Raw genomic sequence first — 19,134 nt, 5'->3', positions numbered from 1 at the left:
AATGAGATACTTCCAGATAGTCGACAGTGATAAGAGCCAGGGAAACAGTTGAACCACATGTTGTTGCTGTTAAGTGCCATCGAGTCAGCTCCAACTCAAAACGACCTTATGTACAATAGAACAAAACACCGCCCAGCCTTGCACCATCCTTACAATCGTTGCTCTGCTTCAGCCCATTGCTGCAGCCACTGTGTCAATCTATCTCGTTGAGGATCTTCCTCTTTTTCACTGACCCTCTACTTTACTAAGCATGATGTCCTTCTCCAGGGTCCGTACTTCTTCCAAGACAGATTTGTTCATTCTTCTGGCAGTCCCTGGTATATTCAGTATTCTTAGCCAACACCATAATTCAAATGCATCAATTCCTCTTGAGTCTTCCTTACTTAATGTCCAGCTTACACATGCATAATGGATAAAACTACATAATGTAATAAAAAGTCACAAATTGGTGGGGAGAAAAAAGGCCACTCAGTTGAGTGGTCAGAGAAGGCCTTATTAAGAAAGTGACATTAGAGTGAATGGGGCCAGACATGCAGAGATCTGGGGACAGAGTATTTGCCTGGGTCAGATGGATCAGCAAGTACAAAAGCCCAAGGTGGGAATGAGACTGGTATGAATAAGGAATTGAAAGTAGGTTGCAGCAACGAAAGCAAAAGTAAGACTGAAGGAAATCAGTCAGAGAGGGAGATAGGAACCAAGACCATCTGAATCCTGTAGCATGGTAAGGGGCTTAGATTTTATTTTAAGTAAAACAGAAAATATCAGAGGGTTTTAAGTAATGCAGTGGCACAATTGGATCTGTGCATTTAAAATATCACTCTGGCAACTGGGATGAGAATGAAATGTAGGGGATAAAAATGGAGGCAAGAAAATCTAAGTTAGAAGGCCACTGTCATAGCCCCAGAGGAAAGGATAGTGGCTTGGTCCAAGATGGTATATACGAAGGGAGAGAGAAGTGGATAGATACAAAATAATTTATGGACTCAATGGATTGAATGGCAGAAAGGTAGGGAGGGCAGGCAAAGGAAAAAAAAAGAGTTAAGAATGACTCTTAAAGTTTTGACCTGAGCAGCCTGGTAGACAGCACCATTTACAAAAACAAGAGACAATGAGGAAGAACAGTTTGGAGTGGGGAGTTGGTATGAAATCAAGAATTCTGTTTTGGCCAAGTTAAGTATGACATGGGTCTTAGCCACCCAAGTAGAGATGTCAAGTAGACAGTCTGATATATGAGTCTAAAGCTCTGGGATGGGCGCAGGGACAGGAATATAAATTTGGAGGCCTAGCTCTAGGGCCCCTTCCAGCTTTAACTCTCTCTGATTTTGTGAAATCAGAGACCAAGGTCATTAATAACAGAAAAAAATCTATCGAGTATTTCATAAAGCACTGTCTTAAGCACTTCCTAAGCACTATCTTTTCAAGACTCAGAACAATCTTATGAAGGAGAAACTCTTACGTTCCCTTCAAAGCTCATGGAAGTTCAGTAGCTTGCCTGAAGCCATAGGGCAAGACGTGGAAGCTCTAGGATTGGGACCCAGGCCATTCTATCTCCAAACCCCATGGTCTTAACAGTTAGCTATACAGTATTCGATGGTTACATCCTCCACATAGAACAGAGGAGGAAGGGCACAGGAGGGGGATAAGTATGTAGGGACCAATCCCTTTGGGACCTGGAGAAAAATTTCAGTGCAGAGGTAAGGGACAGGCCAACAGGCAAAAGTCTACTAATATCTACACATCGTCTTACGGACTTCCTGGGGTGGTGCAAATGGGTAATGCACTCGGCTGCTAACCCAAAGGCTGGAGGTTTGAGTTCACCCAGAGGTGCCTCAGCAAAGAGGCCTGGCAATCTACTTCCAAAAAATCAGCCACTGAAAACCCTACAGAGCCCAGTTCTACTCTGACACACATGGAGTCACCAGAAGTCAACCTGACAGCCACTGGTATTACACATTGTCTTGAAACACTGAATGAGGGGTTATATCAAGGAGAAAGAATGTTTAGGGATTTACAATACATAATAAATAAATCTTGCCATGTTTTAACCCAGTAATCTCAGGAGAAATGTACTGCTTGCTCAGCCAGGGTTCTAACAGAGGTAGGGCTGCAGCCACTTCCCCTTTTTCTACCCACCCAGCATTGCTAATTCTCTCTCCTTGCGAACGTAAAGCGGTTGATAAATCGTGCCCAAATCAGGACACTGTGATTAGAACTGAATGCGACTCGCTGAACGCAAAAACTGAATGTCATTTTCCTCCTCTGACCTCCACTACCAGCCCCCACATCCCCCTCCCCACCCATCACACTCCTGGACCGGGCAGCTCAGGGTTGGTTCTCCCACCTGAAGACCAAGAGCAGGTGTGCTCACAACAGAGTGAGGAATAGCTAGGCCGGGCACCCAGAACTTTGGGGGAAAAGAGCAAGAAACTGAGCACAACAGTGATTCCACCACAACCAACTGTGAGGGATTAAATACGTTCTTTTGGCTTGCTAGAATCCGACATTAGATATTCTTGGAAATAAGTGAGCCATAAGCTAATGCTTAGAAATCTTGGGTGATAAAGATATTCAGGTTGCAAAGCAACTGCTGTTAGGGGATTTGACCTGAATAGGAAGAGAAACTGAACAGCTCTTTGAGAATGGATGATGCTAAATCCCTGGGGAAACAGCAGCTCTCTGATGAAACTTTAAAGGCCCTCCACCCCAAGGAAAAAGTTCTCACTGCAAAAACTAGAGAGAAAGAAAAGTGTGGGACTTCAGAGTCAGAAGGATCCAAGGTCAAATCCTAACTGTTCCACTAACTTACTCTGTGAGCTTGGGAATTATGGCTTCTGAGCTTCAATGCCTTCATCTGTGAAATGGGGCCAGAGGAGCCCTCGCTCACGGTTAGCTGGGCAGAACAACAGACATCGTATTTGGAAGAGCACAGGCCTAGCCACTGGCACATAGTATGTTCTCAATCAATCTTACCTTTCCCCTCTTCTCTCTGATATCAGCATTTTTGATGCCACTTTCTAAATGCTGTTAATAAAGTTAAATTAAAAAAATGTATCGGTGAAGAACACTGCCATTTCTGGCCCATAAGATGTAGTGGAAAGATTCCTGGAAAAAGAATCAAACCGGTTAGGAGTACTCCTGGTTCCACCAATTACAAGTCAGACCTCTCCTCTACCACTCCAAACGTGTGTCCTGGGCTGTAAAATAAGGTTACCTACCCTCACCCTGGGATGGTTATGAGAATTAAATGAGATCATGAATGAGGAAGCACTCTGAAGGCCATGAAGTGCTCTACAGATGAAAGAACCATCATTCAACTTCAGCTCATAGACAGGTGCCTTGTGGGAACTCTACTTACGAGGGCCTGTCTTTGTTACCCAGTGCTGCTGTAACAAAAATACCACAAGTGGGTTGACTTTAAGGGACAGAAATTTATTTCCTCACAGTTTAGGAGGCCAGAAAATTCAGGGCACTGGCTCTAGGGGAAGGCTCTCTCTGTTTGCTCTTGGGGAAACTCCTTGTCTCAGCTTCTGTGGCATTCTTCTCTGCCTTCCTCAGTTCCTTGGCCATCTCCACGTGGCATCAATCTTTCCGCTTTTGTGCTTGCCTGTTTTTGTACCTCATCTGTTCTTTTTATATCTCCAAAGTGATTAGGCTTAAGACACATCCTACACTGATATGGCCTCATTAACACAACAAAGAAAATCCTACTCCCAAATGGGAATTACAACCATAGGTATAGGAGTCAGAACTCCAACACTTATTTTGGGCAGACACAATTCAGTCCATCACGGGACCCCAGACTGTGGAGACCGGGTCTGGGCGTGGGCCACACCTAAGAACACAAGCTCCATCAAGGAAGAGATGAGCAGCAGTAGAGGCGTGGCGCAGAGGACTTAGGGAACAATCCAAGTTCAACTGTCCATGTTGGTCAGATGTGGCCTCGAATCAGATGGAAATAAACAAGCTGTAAGTGCATCAAGTGCAACTGCTTGGGCCCTGTCTGAAACTAACTGCATCAGTTAAATGGTGTGCATAGAGACTAGAGCAAGAGGGTGTAGATGGAGAGAATTTGTCAGAATTGTTTCATCAGTACCCAAGGTGGAAAGACAGCAGATATTGCAGACAGGAGTATTCCATCACCGAAGAGGTGGGCTGCCCTGGGGGACAGGAGTACAGCTTTTCTAAAATAAAGTAGTGGCCAGAATAAAACACCCACCAAGGTCACCCAGTCCCTCCACACTGATTCTATTGTTATCACCAACAATAATAACGGTAATTACTATCATTCTGAGCAACTACCATTGCTGAGCTCTATTTGCCGGGCACTGTGCTAAATGTTTTATGTGCCCCTAGTTTTTTTATTGTTTAATCTTTACTACATTCCATTCCTAGAATAGGCATTATCATTATGCCCATAGATTAGCAAATGTCTATTCTAAATACCACAGTCCCTGGTTGGTGCAAACAGTTAACGTGCTCGTCTGCTAACTGAAAGGTTGGCGGTTCAAGTCCACATAGAGGCTCCTTGGAAGAAAGTCCTGGCAACCTACTTCTGAAAAATCAGCCATTGAAAACTCTACAGAGCCCAATTCTACTCTGACACACATGGCGTTGCCATGACTCAGAGTGGACTTGATGGCAACTGGTTTCACTAGATTCCAATGATCAATTTGGTTTCCCCAAATCCTTGGGATCAGAGAAGGAATGTAAGAAACGAGAATATACCAGTCTGTCAAAAAGGATTATCCTTGATGTGTACAGGTCAACATCTCATTTATCACACTCGGTAAAAGGTAAAGAAAACTGAACTAGCCAAGAAGAGATAGTAAGTCACTGATAACCCTCGGAGCAGGACCCAAGCGCCCTAATCTCCAGCCAGCCTCCTCTGGGGCAGACAGTTTGGCCTTCACACGGTTGGCTCATTTTCTGGCAACGGGAAGGATAACACTGACTAAGGCAAAAGCGGCTTCTGAGCGGAGGCAGTCCAATCAGTCAGAAGGCTTGGGCAGCTTGACATCTGTACCCCAGGCAATGATTTCACTTCCTGCTTCTTATTCTGTACTAAGGGAGAAGACAAGACTTCACAGCCACCACCCTAAAAAAAAAAGGAAAAAGTCACCAAGCCAGGGCTTGGCAATTAGTGTTGGAGTAAGTGATCATCTTGTGATTGCCCAGCTGGGGCCTGAAGACTTGTAAATGCGTTTAGAGGACAGAAATAGAAGATGTTTTCAGAGAGCAGAGAAACCTGGCCCATTTGCCAGAAGAAAATGTCCCAGAGCTGCCGGGAAATTCACTCGGTCAGGATTTGGGATGTGTCTTCATAAATGGGAAAAGTTAATACATAAAACCCCATCGTGGAAGCGAGTGCATATGCCTCGCCCTCTTGGCTCTTCACTCCATGGAGCCCTGGCTCCTCGGGAAATCCCTCTGTGCCCCTCACAGCCCCTGGTCCAGGCGCCATCCTTCTTACGCCAAGCTGAGCACTCCAACTCACCCCCAATCTGCAGCCAGGCCGAAGGTGGGAAGCATTTTCCCCATGGTGACCTGCCCTTCTCTCTCCTGACCCCCTCATAGCCAACAGCAAGCACTACCACAGGGTTGGCCAAAGAGTCTAGGAGAAAACAGGGCCCAAGGACATGAGCATGCGCTCTGGTATCATTGGGCCCTGACCCAGCCAGGCACTGGCCTCCCCTGTCACCAAAGCCTTGGACCCTTACAAAACCCGACCAGGCTCTGTCACTCCCACCACCCAGCAGACTAGATCATCCTCAAAGAGACAACGGGTCACAGCCCACTTCTGGGAAGGGGAGGTCTCTAGTGTAAACCAAAGATACGTTCTGGTACAACCCACTTCAGAGATACCCATACCTGAGGTGCACCCTTGCTCCCACTTCTGTGGCCTACAGAAACTCAGTAGGTCCCAAAGGCCTCTCGATGTCCCTGCGTGCTGCAGGTGACACAAAGCCCTGGTAGGCTCTCGGACACAGGGGATGGAGCTTCTCCCACATTGGTGCTTCCCTCCCCCAAGTATGACCCAGATCACAAGCTGGCAAGTCCATGTGCCGTATCCCGCCCACCTCTAGAGGGGCACTTTTCAGCCCATGGAGTTGAACTGTTCTGTTCTTAGTCGCCAATATTTAAAACTTGGCTGGTTTCATTGGATTTCCAGCACTTCTTTGCAAAAACAGCGGGTCTGACAACAGGAGTCCCACTTCCACATGGCAGCAGTCAGCTGGACCTGCTTACCAGCTGCCCCCTTTGGAGGGACATGCGGTCCCCAGTCTACACAGTCCACACCTGGTTCACTGTGGGCATTTGGCATTGTGATCCTTAAATGAGCTACAATGAAAAGGAGACTTCTCAGATGTCAAAATCCTCCTTCCCTGGGATATTTTAGGGTGAAACTCAAATCCCCAATAAAATAAACACCTGAAACATCTGGTCCAAAGCTCTGGCCTGGTCCCTGCTATGCCACCAGCTGCAAAGAACACCCATTAGGAGGACCCCGCCACAGAGGCTGAACAGGGCAAGGGGGTAACAGCTAAATTAGACAGCTGAAGGGAGGTCTCAATCCCCTGTAGCTAACAAATCTGGACCTGAGTAGCGGCCATAGAGCTGTCTATTTCCAGAGGGAGGAAAGAAAGTTCAGCACAAAGCAAGGGAGGTCAGACTGATAAATATATAGAGAGTTCTCGCTATGTGCTTAAGGAAAAAACACAGAGGCCTGGGGGTGAGGCCAGGGCCGCCCCCACCCGAAGAAAAGCAGCTCCCCCACCTGATTCTCCATGATGCCTTCCCTGTCCCATCTCCCCACCCTCCACTTGCCGGCAGCTTCCCTTGGATGCTCTGCCTCTTAATACAGATTCTCATCCAGCCGGGCTGTCCTTCCACTACCAAATGCAGAGGACCTCAGCCAGGAAAACTCCCAAGGGACCAAAGGAGGAGTCTTGTGCACACCATTCTTCCATCTTCCTCCCAGTATGGGAGATGCTGGAGGTCACGTGGCTGTGGGTAGGGACTCCTGTCGGTGTGTGTTTCCCTCATCCCATCTCCCCTGCCATTGGGAGAATGGCCTCCTCAAGGGTTGGCTCTTGCTCCCATGATGCAAGAGATCCCACCACCCTACCTGGCACCTTCAGGATCTCTGCTTTTTGGGAGTAGGCCCCATGGATGTCCAAGGTGGCTGCCATCCTAGAAGAAGAGTTGAGCCAAACAAGCTCAGCTCCTCCCCTGTGGGCATGGTGGGTTGGCATCTCCCCTGATTGCTCATCCTAGGCTTCCTTTCATGCCCAGCCCTCCCCAGGAAGAGGCAGCCCTCCCATTGAACATTACAGTCTATCATCCTAGACCAGGCATCAAGTTCACGTGTTTCTATCCCCACAATGTCTAGCCGGAGCCAATCCCTAAAAAGGCCATTCCACCAATCACACCTGCCAGGTGGGGTGAGGGTGAGGGGAGGGGAGATGGAATGAGAGAGGCAGAGACAGACAGGAATCCCCACCCAGAGCCATGTCACCTCCAGCTTGCCCTAAACAAAGCTGTGTAATCTTTCATACGTGTCTCCACTTCTCTGAGCTCTTCTCCTTTGAACCCAGAATCTATTTAGACATAACACTCAGCCTGGCCCTATTTTTTTTCCCCCTTCCTTCTATCCCCCACCCTTCCATGCACACTTACGAACCCAAAAGTAATCTCGGAAGTGTAGTATTCACACCCTGTATCAGTGGAATTTCCTATCATTTACATCTGCATTAAACTGCGTATTAAAACATGAAAAGTAAACAAACGTGGAAGTTAGGAAACCTGGACTCTAAGCCCTGGTCCTCAACTTTTCCTTCTGAAAGGAATCTTAAACCAGAAAAGAGAAATCAAACCTGTTGCCGTTGAGTGGATTCCGATGCATATCAACCCTATAGGACAGAGCTGAACTGTCCCATATGGTTTCCAAGACTGTAATCTTTACAGAAGCAGACTGCCACGTCTTTCTTCCGTGGAGCAGCTGGTGGTTCCAACCACCAACCTTTCAGCTAACAGTCAAGTGCTTAATCTCTGCGCCTCCAGGGCTCCTCGAAAGGAACCTTAGAGATTATCAAATCCAAAATCCTCATTCTAAGATGCAAAATTGAAGGCCCAGAGAAGTTAAGGGACTTGCCCAAGGACACACAGTGGAAAAGCCTGGCCTAGGATTCAGGTCTCCAGTTTCACTGCCCAGGACTCAATCCCTTCCCTCCCTACCCCACCCCTGCACCCCAGGACCAGCTCTACTCACATATAGCGCAAATGGGGGTTCTTGGCAAAGGCTCTGGGCTGGATGCTCCGAAGTCCTGAGTTCTTGATGGTCCTGGACAGAGAGGAAAAGAGGGTGAGCAGGGCTCGGGCAGAGGGACAGCTTCTCCAGGCTGAGGTTGACAAGGGGCCAAGCCTTCATCTCCAGGCGTCACTGGGGGCCTGATTGGTGGGCTCCTGGTGGGGAGAATTTGGGCTCACACCCCATAGGGGCCTGGGTCGGGGCTCAGGGAGAGAGCTGGTAGGGCTGGGAAAGACCGGTGAGCAAGAAAGCAGACTCTTGGCTCAAGAATCTGGCCCAGTGGCCACAGGGCCCTTAGTGCCTTTCCCTCCTCTCCTCTTCAGATGCCCCACAGCACAACTAACAGTGCCTAAATCCAAAGGAGGGAGGCGCTGGAACAGTGAGTCCTCTGTAGGGACCATCAGTCCAGTACAGGGCTAAAACACTGGCCTGACCTGAGAATCAGGGGACCTGGGCTCAGGTCCTGCCTCAAAACCCTAACTACGGGGTGTGACTTCACGCAATGCATGAGCATGGAGAGATGACCTTTGAAGTCCCTGACGTTCTCTGAGTGGGTGCCACCACTCTACCTAAAGAGAGGAAGCTCAGGGGGTAAGGGAAGGCAGCAGCCATGCAGTGACCACCGCCCAGGCTAGAAGCAGACAGGCTGGCCCCACACCCTGCCCGCAACCCAAGTGCAGGTGTCCCGCGAGATTTGTGCACTCACAGCTTTTGGAGTCCAGTGTAGAGCTCCATGTCCACGGCGCTGAGCGTGTGCAGACTGCGCCAGTTCTCTATGTGTCTGCAGGGGAGGAGAGAAGGCAAGGGTTACGGTCAGCTGGGGGGCAACAGGTAAGGGCTGGCTTCAGAGCCAGAGAGACCTGGGTTCGAATCCTGCATCCACCAAATGTCACCAAATATCTCTGAGCCTCAGTTTCTTCATTAACGTGTTGGAATTCACACCATCTGCCTGACAGCATGTTTGTAAGAGGGAAGGGGACTCATTAACCTCCCTGGGCCTCTGTTTCTTCATTTGTAAAAGGACAGCATCGCACCAGGTCGGCAGTTTCTCCTCTGTTCATCACGAAGACCTCTTTTAGAATTTCCCCCCAAGGGACTCGTGTCTAAGGGGCTTTTTGTCTAGCAAGCACATTGCATTTATTAAGTAATGACTAATTCATCTTCTTGGATTTATTAATCAAGGATATAAATCACTGTTAACCTGAGCTTTTTATCAACAGACACAAACCAAGGTTAACTCACCCAGTTGCTACATTCTAGCAAAGAAACGTGAAGGTTCCGTTAGTATGGAAAGGCTTGTCACCGGTCTGGGTTTGGTTTCCATTAGTTCTTTTGATTTTGAAAGAAAACATCAGGGACAAATATGCCCCATGGTTCTTTTGGGAGTCCATGGGTTGAGAACCACTAGACTACGGACCGCCAAGACCCTTTCCAGTTCTAAAGGTATGAGAAGACCACTCACTACTTACCCGATACTGAACAGGTGCCATCAAATCAACCCTGACTCATGGCGACTCATGTGTATCAGGGTAGAATTGTGCTCCATAAGGTTTTCAATGGCTGATTTTTCGGAAGCAGATCTCCAGTCCTTTCTTCCGAGGTGCCTCTAGGTAGACTTGAACCTCCAACCTTTCTGTCAGCAGCTTAGCGTGTTAGCCATTTGCAGCACCCAGTGACTTAACTGCTATCCTAAGAAGCACCAAAGGGGTCCCCACTACCCATTCCCACCAGGAGTCCCTGGGTGGCACAAATAGTTAGCCGAATGGTTGGCAGTTCAAATCCACCCAAAGATGCCTTGGAAGGCAGGCCTGGTGATCTGCTTCTGAAAAGTTGTACCCTTGAAAATCCTATGGATCCGTTCTTTCTGCACACATGGGGTCTCAATGAGTCAGAATCGACTCCATAGCAAGAACAAGAACAACAACCCACTCCCACCAGACCAGGAAATGATTCTCTGGTACTCAAGAGGTCTACGTACCCACTTAGTAATGAGTGAGAGAGGTGACAGCTCACCCTGGGACAGAGCTACCAAGGCACATTCAGGGCCAGAAAAGCGACCACCATCTTCCCCAGATGTCTCCTCCCCAATCCCACCACACCACGGCTCTGCCATCGGCCACCAAGCCAAGTCAGGGCCAAGAAGGCAGCAGGGCCACAGCTGACAGGGCTCTGGAATCATTTCATAGCCGCACAGGGATAGGTATGCCGACAGCCTATTCTGTCCCCCATTCCCTCAGAGTCCCTGATGAAATGCCACGGACACTGGATCTGCAGAGAACATGGAAGCAGGCGACCAGGCAGACCCGGAATTCCAACTCCCAAGTCTGCCCTGAAAGCCTCAGGGCCCAGGCAGTTTGTTCAGTCTGATCCCACCAGGGCAGGGACCCTGGCTCCAATTCAGATGAAAAGGAAGACAGTAAGGTGCAAAACTACCTGGGCCCCTGGATCCCTGCACTGTATTCCCTGAGCCACCAGTCCATGTAGACACCCAAGTTGATTGCAGCGTTCATACAGAGCACCATTCATCCCCAGAGAGCCTCATATCATACAAGGATCTGCTCCCAACAAGTGACTATAAATTCAATTTTTAAAATAAATGAAACCATTTTTCTCAGCACATACTAGAATTCCATAAGTGTGTTTTTATCACGGATTAGTTTTCAACTGCATCACTGCATTCTAAAACTTCACCCTTCTCGGCCCTGATGTCCTTATGCCCACACGTTGACCCTTCCCCCATCTGCACACACCAGGAAAGACGGCAGGAAAATGAATGAACTCCTATGTGGGAAGCAGCCTCTGGAAAACAGAATAATGGCCCTCGCTTCCTCTGTTAAGGAGCCCTAGTGGTGCAATGGTTAAGCGTTCAGTTGCTAACTGAAAGATCAGTGGTTCGAACTCACCAGCCACTCCAAGAGAGAAAGATGTGGTAATCGGCTTCCATAAATATTACAGCTGTGGAAACCCTATGGGGAAGTTCTACTCTGTCCAATAGGGTTGCTATACGATCACTATGAGTCGGAACTGACTCTACAGAAACTAGATGGCAATTTCCCTAAATTGGGGAATGGCAATTTTCTAACGACAGCGCAATAGTGTGGTTAAGAGTTAGGGTTCTAGAAAGGTCGCTAGAGCAGGGCGCTAGAGCAGGGGTCAGCACACGAGAGCCCCTGGGCCAAATCTAGCCCACCATCTGTTTTTGCACAGCTCGAGAGCTAAGAAAGGGTTTTACTATTTTTAAAAAATCAAGGATTCATATCTTGAGACACGTGAAAAGTATGTTGTTGTTGTTGGGTGCAGCCAAAGTGATTTTCAACACATAGTGACCCCGTGTGTTACAAGCAGAACTGCCCCATAGGGTTTCCTAGGATGTAATCTTTATGGAAGCAGATCACCAGGTCTTTCTCCCGTGGAGTTGCTGGGTGGGTTTAAACCACTAGCCCTTCAGTTAAAATTACACCTACTCCTCACCTGTCAACCATCTTGTTATCCGACATTTCGCATTCACAACAACAGTTAAAAATCTACTGTCTATTTTATGCATTAACACCGTGTGTCTGGCAGTAAGAAACACCAGGGTGCGAGGCAACAGTAACACTGGCTGTAATGGTTAAGATTATGTATCAGCTTGGCTGGGCCATGATTCTCAGTGGTTTGGCAGTTATGTAATGATGTAGTTATCCTCCATTTTTGTATGACACCAATTTTCGTATAACGATCTGGTCTTTGGAACCTAACCAAGTCATTAAGTGAGGAGCAGATGTATATGAAATACAAATTTCAGTGTCCATACACATTCATTTGCATATTGTCTACGACTGCTTTCAAGCTACAACCCAGAGTTGAGTAGTAGCAACAGAGACTGTACCCCAGCCTGCAAAAGCTAAAATATTTACTTTCTGACATCTTACAGAAAAAGTTTACCGACCCTTGCCCTAGAGTCAGACTGACAGCAAGCATATCCTGGCCCCATCACCTCCTCTATCTACGTGACCTAATGCAAGTTACTTCAGCTGTCTATGCCTCAGTTTCTCATCTGTTAAATGGGGACAATAAAATAAAAACATTATGAGGATGAGAATGACTTCATTAAAACTCCCTTCCAGCAGTGCAGGGCTCACAGTAACGCCAGGATGCGTTAGCCATAACAATTGTTTTTCTCCTGTGCCTTACTGAGGCTGAGCAGTCTATTCTCAGACAATTTTCAAGCTAAAAATGGTATCATGGTTCCACTGGAAGTTGTCATTTCTTAGCAATCATTGATAAAAACTCCGTGTGGCAGGAGGGTGAGGGGTAGTAAACTGTCACTCATGGCCTCCAGGAAAACCATTCAAGCAGAAATTATGAACAGGCACAAGGAGTACATAGATGGCAAGTTAAAGATGGTTAAGGTGTAGCCTGACATTTGAGGATGGCATCGGCAGGATGCCTGCCAAGTGTTCCTATGACTCACTGCTTGGTACCGGACCAGGGGGATCGGTTACGGTAACTTTGCTGGCTGCTTTATGCTATGAAGGGGGCCACCTGTTTAAGTGGAAAAGCCAGGCCCTAAAAAATAATAATAGTAAGATAAACTATGCGAGCAGTCTTGGTTGGCTTTTGTCAGTCCTAAACAGTGGTTACCTCTGTCTGATACGGTTCCATGTGGCTTATCCTTCTCTTTGTGCTTTTCTGTGTTGCTCAAGTTGTCTACATCAAGCATTTATTTTGTAATCTGAAAAACAATCACTATCATTTTTTTTGTAGCAAGGGCAGGTGCTGGAGCCCTGGGCAGCGCAGTCACTGGCCACCCTATACCACCCTGGTCCAGCCTCTCCCCAGCCAAGCCATCTCACAAACCCACTCTTCTGCTGCAGAAGACAAACTCAGAGTAAGGCTGGATCCCGGGTCAGCGGCTGCATGATTCTGTGCTTGTCCAAACGTGGACAGACTGCACAGGGCGGCTGGCCTCCACAGAGACCTGATGCCTTGCTCTCCATCTGTGTGTCCTCCCTTCAATCAGGAACAGTGGGTGGGAGGGGCAAGGAGAAGCCAAAGAGTAGAGCTCCAGGCTCCCATCCCTACTCTAAGTAAATTGTTATTGTTGTCATTGTTAGCTGTCGTGCAGTTGGCCCCTGACTCGATTTACAATAGAATCAGACCATTGTGATCCACAGGTATGTTTTTTGCTTGTTTATTTTTTATTTTACATTTTTTATCATTGTAAAGATATAGATAACACAACATTTGCCAATTCAACATTTTTCACATGTACAATTCACTAAGACCAATTACATCAATAAGGTCGTGCAACCACCACCAAGATCCCTTGCCAAATTTTCCATCACCATAAACAGAAACTCAGTGCTTCCTAGCCAACGCTTCCCTCCCACCCCTGGCAATCACTGTTAAGCTCAGATCTCTATACATTTGCCTATTCTAGGTATTTCATATCAGTGAGATCATACAATATTTGCCCTCTTGTAATTGACTTATTCATTCAACATAAGTTCCGTCCATGTTCTGGCATGTATCAGGACTTCATTTCTCTTTATGGCAGCATCATATTCCATTGTATAAATAAACCACATTTTCTTTATCTATCCATCTGTTGATGGGCATTTGGGTTGTTTCCATAATGCTGCAATGAACATTGATGAACGTGTGTCTGTTCACATCACTGCTTTCAAGTCTCTTGGGTATACACCTGGGAGTGGAATTGCTAGGCCATATGGTAAAAAAAAAAAAAAAAAAAAAAAAATAGCTCTATGTTTAACTTTGTGAGGACCCGCCAAACTTCATTGGCTAGATTTTCACAAGTAGACCTCTAGGCCTTGCTTCCTAGTTAGATACATCACCTCCACTTCCGTCTCAATTAGTTCTTAACTGGGGGCAATTTTGTCCCCCAGGGGCATTTGGCCAGGTGTGGAAACATTTTTGGTTGTCACAACTGGAGTGGCGGTGCTACTGGCACCTAGTGGATAAAAGGCAGAGATGCTGTCAAACATCCTACAATGCACAGGACGCCCCCCACAAAAGAGCATTACACAGCCCCAAATGTCAATAGCGCTGAGGCTGAGAAACTCTGCTTTATCATATAAGGCTTCTCCTTAAGATTGCATTGGAAGAAGGGTTTCTGTGGCTTAGAACAATAACTTTACATTAAACGCTAAGGGGTCCAGGCCTCCAGGTCACTGGATCCAGGTGAGAGGAAAGATCAAAAGTCCTCACTCCTGGGACCCTCTCAAGTCAAAGGCATTACTTGAGAAGAAATGAAGGGCTCTCTGGCCCCCGGACCATGCACCATGCCAGAACATATTCCAGAAGCAATCATGTTCTCTTCTCTCCAAGCTTGGGCTGGAATCCACTGGGTGCCCAGGGCGTTTTCCCTCCACTACCCAACTGGAAAGTTCCTCTCCTGCATTCCTAAGGTCTCCTCACTCCATGGAAATGTGATATGCCCCGCCCAGAAGTCTGCTCAGTGCTCCATCCCTCCCCTCTTGCCTCTGCCCTTCCTTGACACCACAGAATCACTCTTTGCCAAGAGCTAATGTGCAGAACTTTTCCAGAGAGACGAAGGAAATGGGACATAATCTATGACTGTGTTGATCTCCCGAGCCAGAGCTGGACTTAAGGCTGCAACTCAAAAAAATCTCAGTGAGGTCAAGGTGGACCTCCATAATCAAAGAACGCCTCCCCAGTGCCATCAGGTGGGCTTGGATGGGTCGAAGCCAGAGGACTGCCACCCAGAGTCTCTTCAGAAATATTAGAAAAACCACAATGTAGCTCTTCTCAATTATTCACAATGTTGTTGTTGTTAGGCGCCGTCAAGTCGGTTCCAACTCATAGCGAAACACTGCCCTGTCCTGCACAATCCTCACAGTCAAAGCTATGTTTCAGCCCATTGTTGCAGCCACTATGTCAATCCATGTCATCGAGGGCCTTCCTATTTTAAGCTGGCCCTCTACTTTACCAAGCATGATGCCCTTCTCCAGGGACCGGTTCCTCCTGATAACATGTCCAAAGTATGTGAGACAAAATCTCGCCGTTCTCACTTCTAAGTAGCATTCTGGCTGTACTTCTTCCAAGGCAGATTTGTTTGATCTTCTGGAAGTCCAAGTACATTCAATATTCACCAACACCATAATTCAAAGGCATCAATTCTTCTTCGGTCTTCCTTATTTATTGTCCAGCTTTTGCATGCATAAGGCATGCACAAGGCGACTGAAAATACCACGGCTTGGGTCAGGCACATCTTAGTCCTCAAAGTGACATCTTTGCTTTATAACACTTTAAAAAGGCCTTTTGCAGCAGATTTTCCCAATGTAATGCGTCATTTGATTTCCTGACTGCTGCTTCCATGGGCATTCATTGTGGATCCAAGTAAAACGAAATCCTTCACATCAATATTTTCTCCTTTTATCATGATTTTGCTTATTGGTCCAGTTGTGAGGATTTTTTTTTTTTTTCTTTATGTTGAGGTGTAATCCACACTGAAAGCTACAGTCATTGATCTTCATTAGTAAGTGCTTCAAGTCCTCTTCAATTTCGGCAAGCAAGGCTGTGTCATCTGAATACCACAGGTTGTTAATGAGTCTTCCTCCAATCCTGATGCCACATTCTTCTTCATATAGTCCAGCTTCTTGGACTATTTGCTCAGCATACAGACTGAGTAAGTATGGTAAAAGGATGCAACCTTGACGCACACCTTTCCTGATTTTAAACCACACAGTATCCCCTTGTTGTACTCGCTATTCACAACAGCAACACCAAATCCTGGAGCAGATGAGCCCAAACCACAGATAGCTACTTCATATCCATTTTGGAAGGAGACAGGGCATAAATTAAATATTAATTGATATATCCATAGAAAATACAAAATTCTTTTTTGCTCAAATAGATTATATTTTTATACCACATCTTTCTCTTCCTCTTACTGTTTTGCTTGGGCCAAGGTGGAAATGCATTGGCAATCTCCAAACATCTAAAAATTACATGATATGTGAAAAGGATCCACATTTTAATTATGAACTTCTCATGTATATATGTTTAAGAGTCGTTTATACCTTCAATACTTAAGTCCTATACAGATGGGGTCACCATGAGTCAGAGTTGACAACAACTGGTTACTCTCATATAGGGAAAACACTAGAACATTGAGGCTTCCAACACTAGGGTAGGTACTAAAGAGGAGATTGGGGAAAACCATGAGAAGGACAAAGCACCCCTCATCTGGTCACATGGACCCTTGGCAAGTCAAGGGCTTGGCTGGTGAGCCTGAGGAACATCCTTCCTCCCTTTAGATCTGGTGGGCCCAGTACTGCCCCATTTTCCCAACCTCTTCTCTCTCCTCTCCCTTGCTGTCTGATTGCCGTTACTTCCACTGTGACTTCTCATTGTTATTAACGAGCTGTTCTTCATAACCAAATTTTCCAGACAACTAAATTTAAATGCAAAACCTCTGCATTTCCAACTTCCTTGCTGGATGTTTCTTTTTTTCCTGAAAATGCATTACACGCTTGCCTTCTTAAGCAAAGTAGACAGGACATGACTTAACATTTTCTTGATGACCCTAGATCATCATGACAAACCTAACTAGTCTGCTGGGCTGTAACACAGTAACACCCTCAGAGGTTCTTGACGTTTGTAGAGCTTGTGCCCCTGCCCAAAATGGCCCTAGGCTGATACGATTTTTCTCATTCTAATGGCTATTACATCCATTTTTAATGGTTTTCTGGCTCCTTCTTTGCTATCAGGCTGTGGATCATCACCTCTTGAGCACTTGCTACCAAGGTCCCTCCTCCCTTCCACATGCTGTGTCCAGGCTTCTCTGCAGCCTCTTGGAGCACAGTAGGTAAGAGCTGACACTGTGGAGGCACACTGGCCTAGACAGCACTCCCAGCTCGGACACTCAGAAGCTGACTGGCTTTGAGCAAGTTGCTTACATCTCTCTGGTCCTCGGTTTGCTCACAGGGATAACAGTATCACCCACCTATCTGGTTGCTCTGAGGATGAGAATAGACAATGCCTAAATCCTTAATTCAGTGTTGATGAATAGTACTAATGCAATAAGTATTCTGTTACTTTCTGTTGGAATTGTGTGTTAAGTAAGAATAAATCTGAATAAGGGTCTAAATGAATACTTCTATGATTCTTGTCTGCCTTCTGGACAGCTGAAGCTGCCAGATAAGTGAAGTATTCCTGGATGTGCACTCATAATTCAAATTAACCTGGTAGGGTCTAAATGTATAGGAGCCCTCATGGCACAATGATTAAGCCCTTGGCTGCTAATGAAAAGGTTGGCAGTTCGAACTCATCAGCCACTCCTTGGGAGAAAAGATCTAGAGATCTGGTCCCATAAAGATTACAGCCCAGGAAACCCTACTGGGTAGTTCTGTTCTGTCCTATGAGTTGAAATCCACTTGACGGCACACAACAACAACAACCTAAGTGTATGAGAGCAGTGTTGGTTCAGTGGTAAAATTCTCGCCTTCCATGTGGGAGACCTGGGCTCGATTCCCAGTCAGTGCACCTCATGTGTGGCCACCACCTATCTCTCAGTGGAGACTTGCGTGTTGCTATGATGTTGAACAGATTCCAGCAGAGCTTCCTGACTAAAACAGACTAGGAATAAAGACCTGATAATCTACATCCAAAATTCAGCCATTGGAAACCCTATGGATCACAACTGTCCAGTCTGCAACCAATCATGGGGATGGCGCAGGACTGGGCAGCATTTCATTCTGTCATGCGTGGGATCACCATGAGTCAGAACCCAACTTGGAGGAGCTAACAACACCTAAGTGTATACCACTAATACTATGTTCAGTATATCCATTCTGGATATCAGTGGAAACTGGCATTTCTCACATGCTTTTATATATGGGTACCCCACTCTTCCAACATAGAATTCAAGAACTGAGGATAACAAGGCAGTGCACAAATGTCCCTTCCTTCCAAGTCCTTCCAAGTCCCTATCAGAACTGAGGCTCCCATCACCTCTTTACCTGAATTCTCTTGTAAGGAAGAAGCCCTACCTAAAGCCTGGGTTTGGGAGCCTGTGGAAAACAAGCCTGGAATTTCATTTCCTAACAAGTCAGCATTGGAGCGTACACATATGCATACATATACACACACACAGGAATGGGCTGTGCATTTGACTTCGAAGCCTTGTAGGGCAATGAGGAAACTGATTTGTTACCCAGGCATATTATGTCTAGTGATCCAGACAGAAGCATTAGCTTTCAATTATCTGATATGTTTAGAATTATAAACAAACCATCTGAAGCAACAGCTCCACGGAGCTCAGGCACCAAGGAGGCTGAGGAGGAGCCGCATCGGATCATGCCAGCCAAGCCACCTGGCTCTCCCTCCCTTGTCAGCTGTTCAGGTGGATGCTAGATGCCCGGGGAGCGGTACACCAGAGCCCAGTGCCTAGTGTGGGTCAGTGACCCCAGCACACCAGCACATTAGCATACCAGCTCTCCAGGCAGCTGCTCGCCAAGGACCAGGGTAAACCAGCCCCATATCTGGGGCCCCCTGGGGACTGCAGAAAGGAACATTTGGATTGTGCCATGAACAGATGGGAGACAGCAGCATCTGCAGCAGCTTCCTGATCAATTCTGAAGCTCCTGCCGGGAATCACCAGCGTTTGTGCACACACCTGTGCTCCTCAGGGGCGAGAGGCTTTGTCTCCTAAAGGAAGAAGATCAAGGGCACACCCTCTGCAACACCACTCATTAAAGGTAGTCACTCCCAGGAGCACAGTTTCATCAGAGAGTCAGACAGTTCTTTGGGGAGGTCAGGGGTCTGCTCTACCCTCAGCCTGCAGCCAGACTGCCTGACCC

General features: G+C 46.8%; 1 protein-coding gene across 4 annotated transcripts in view; it reads right to left on the bottom strand.

Moving 5' to 3' along the window:
- Nucleotides 1-19,134, bottom strand: part of NTRK3 (neurotrophic receptor tyrosine kinase 3) — a 473,624-nt gene that overhangs the window by 379,909 nt on the left and 74,581 nt on the right. For all 4 annotated transcript variants that reach the window (XM_049905334.1, XM_049905331.1, XM_049905332.1 and 1 more), the window contains exons 2-3: nt 9,015-9,089; nt 8,270-8,341 (exon numbers count right to left, since the gene is read on the bottom strand). In XM_049905334.1, the coding sequence (XP_049761291.1) occupies nt 8,270-8,341; nt 9,015-9,089 (147 nt within the window). The remainder of the gene's footprint in view (nt 1-8,269; nt 8,342-9,014; nt 9,090-19,134) is intronic.

Source organism: Elephas maximus, chromosome 13 (genome assembly GCF_024166365.1).
Source record: "Elephas maximus indicus isolate mEleMax1 chromosome 13, mEleMax1 primary haplotype, whole genome shotgun sequence".
Classification (NCBI taxonomy): Eukaryota; Metazoa; Chordata; class Mammalia; order Proboscidea; family Elephantidae; genus Elephas; species Elephas maximus.
Note: the sequence above shows the minus strand (reverse complement) of the source record. Positions and strands in the feature narration are given on the sequence as shown.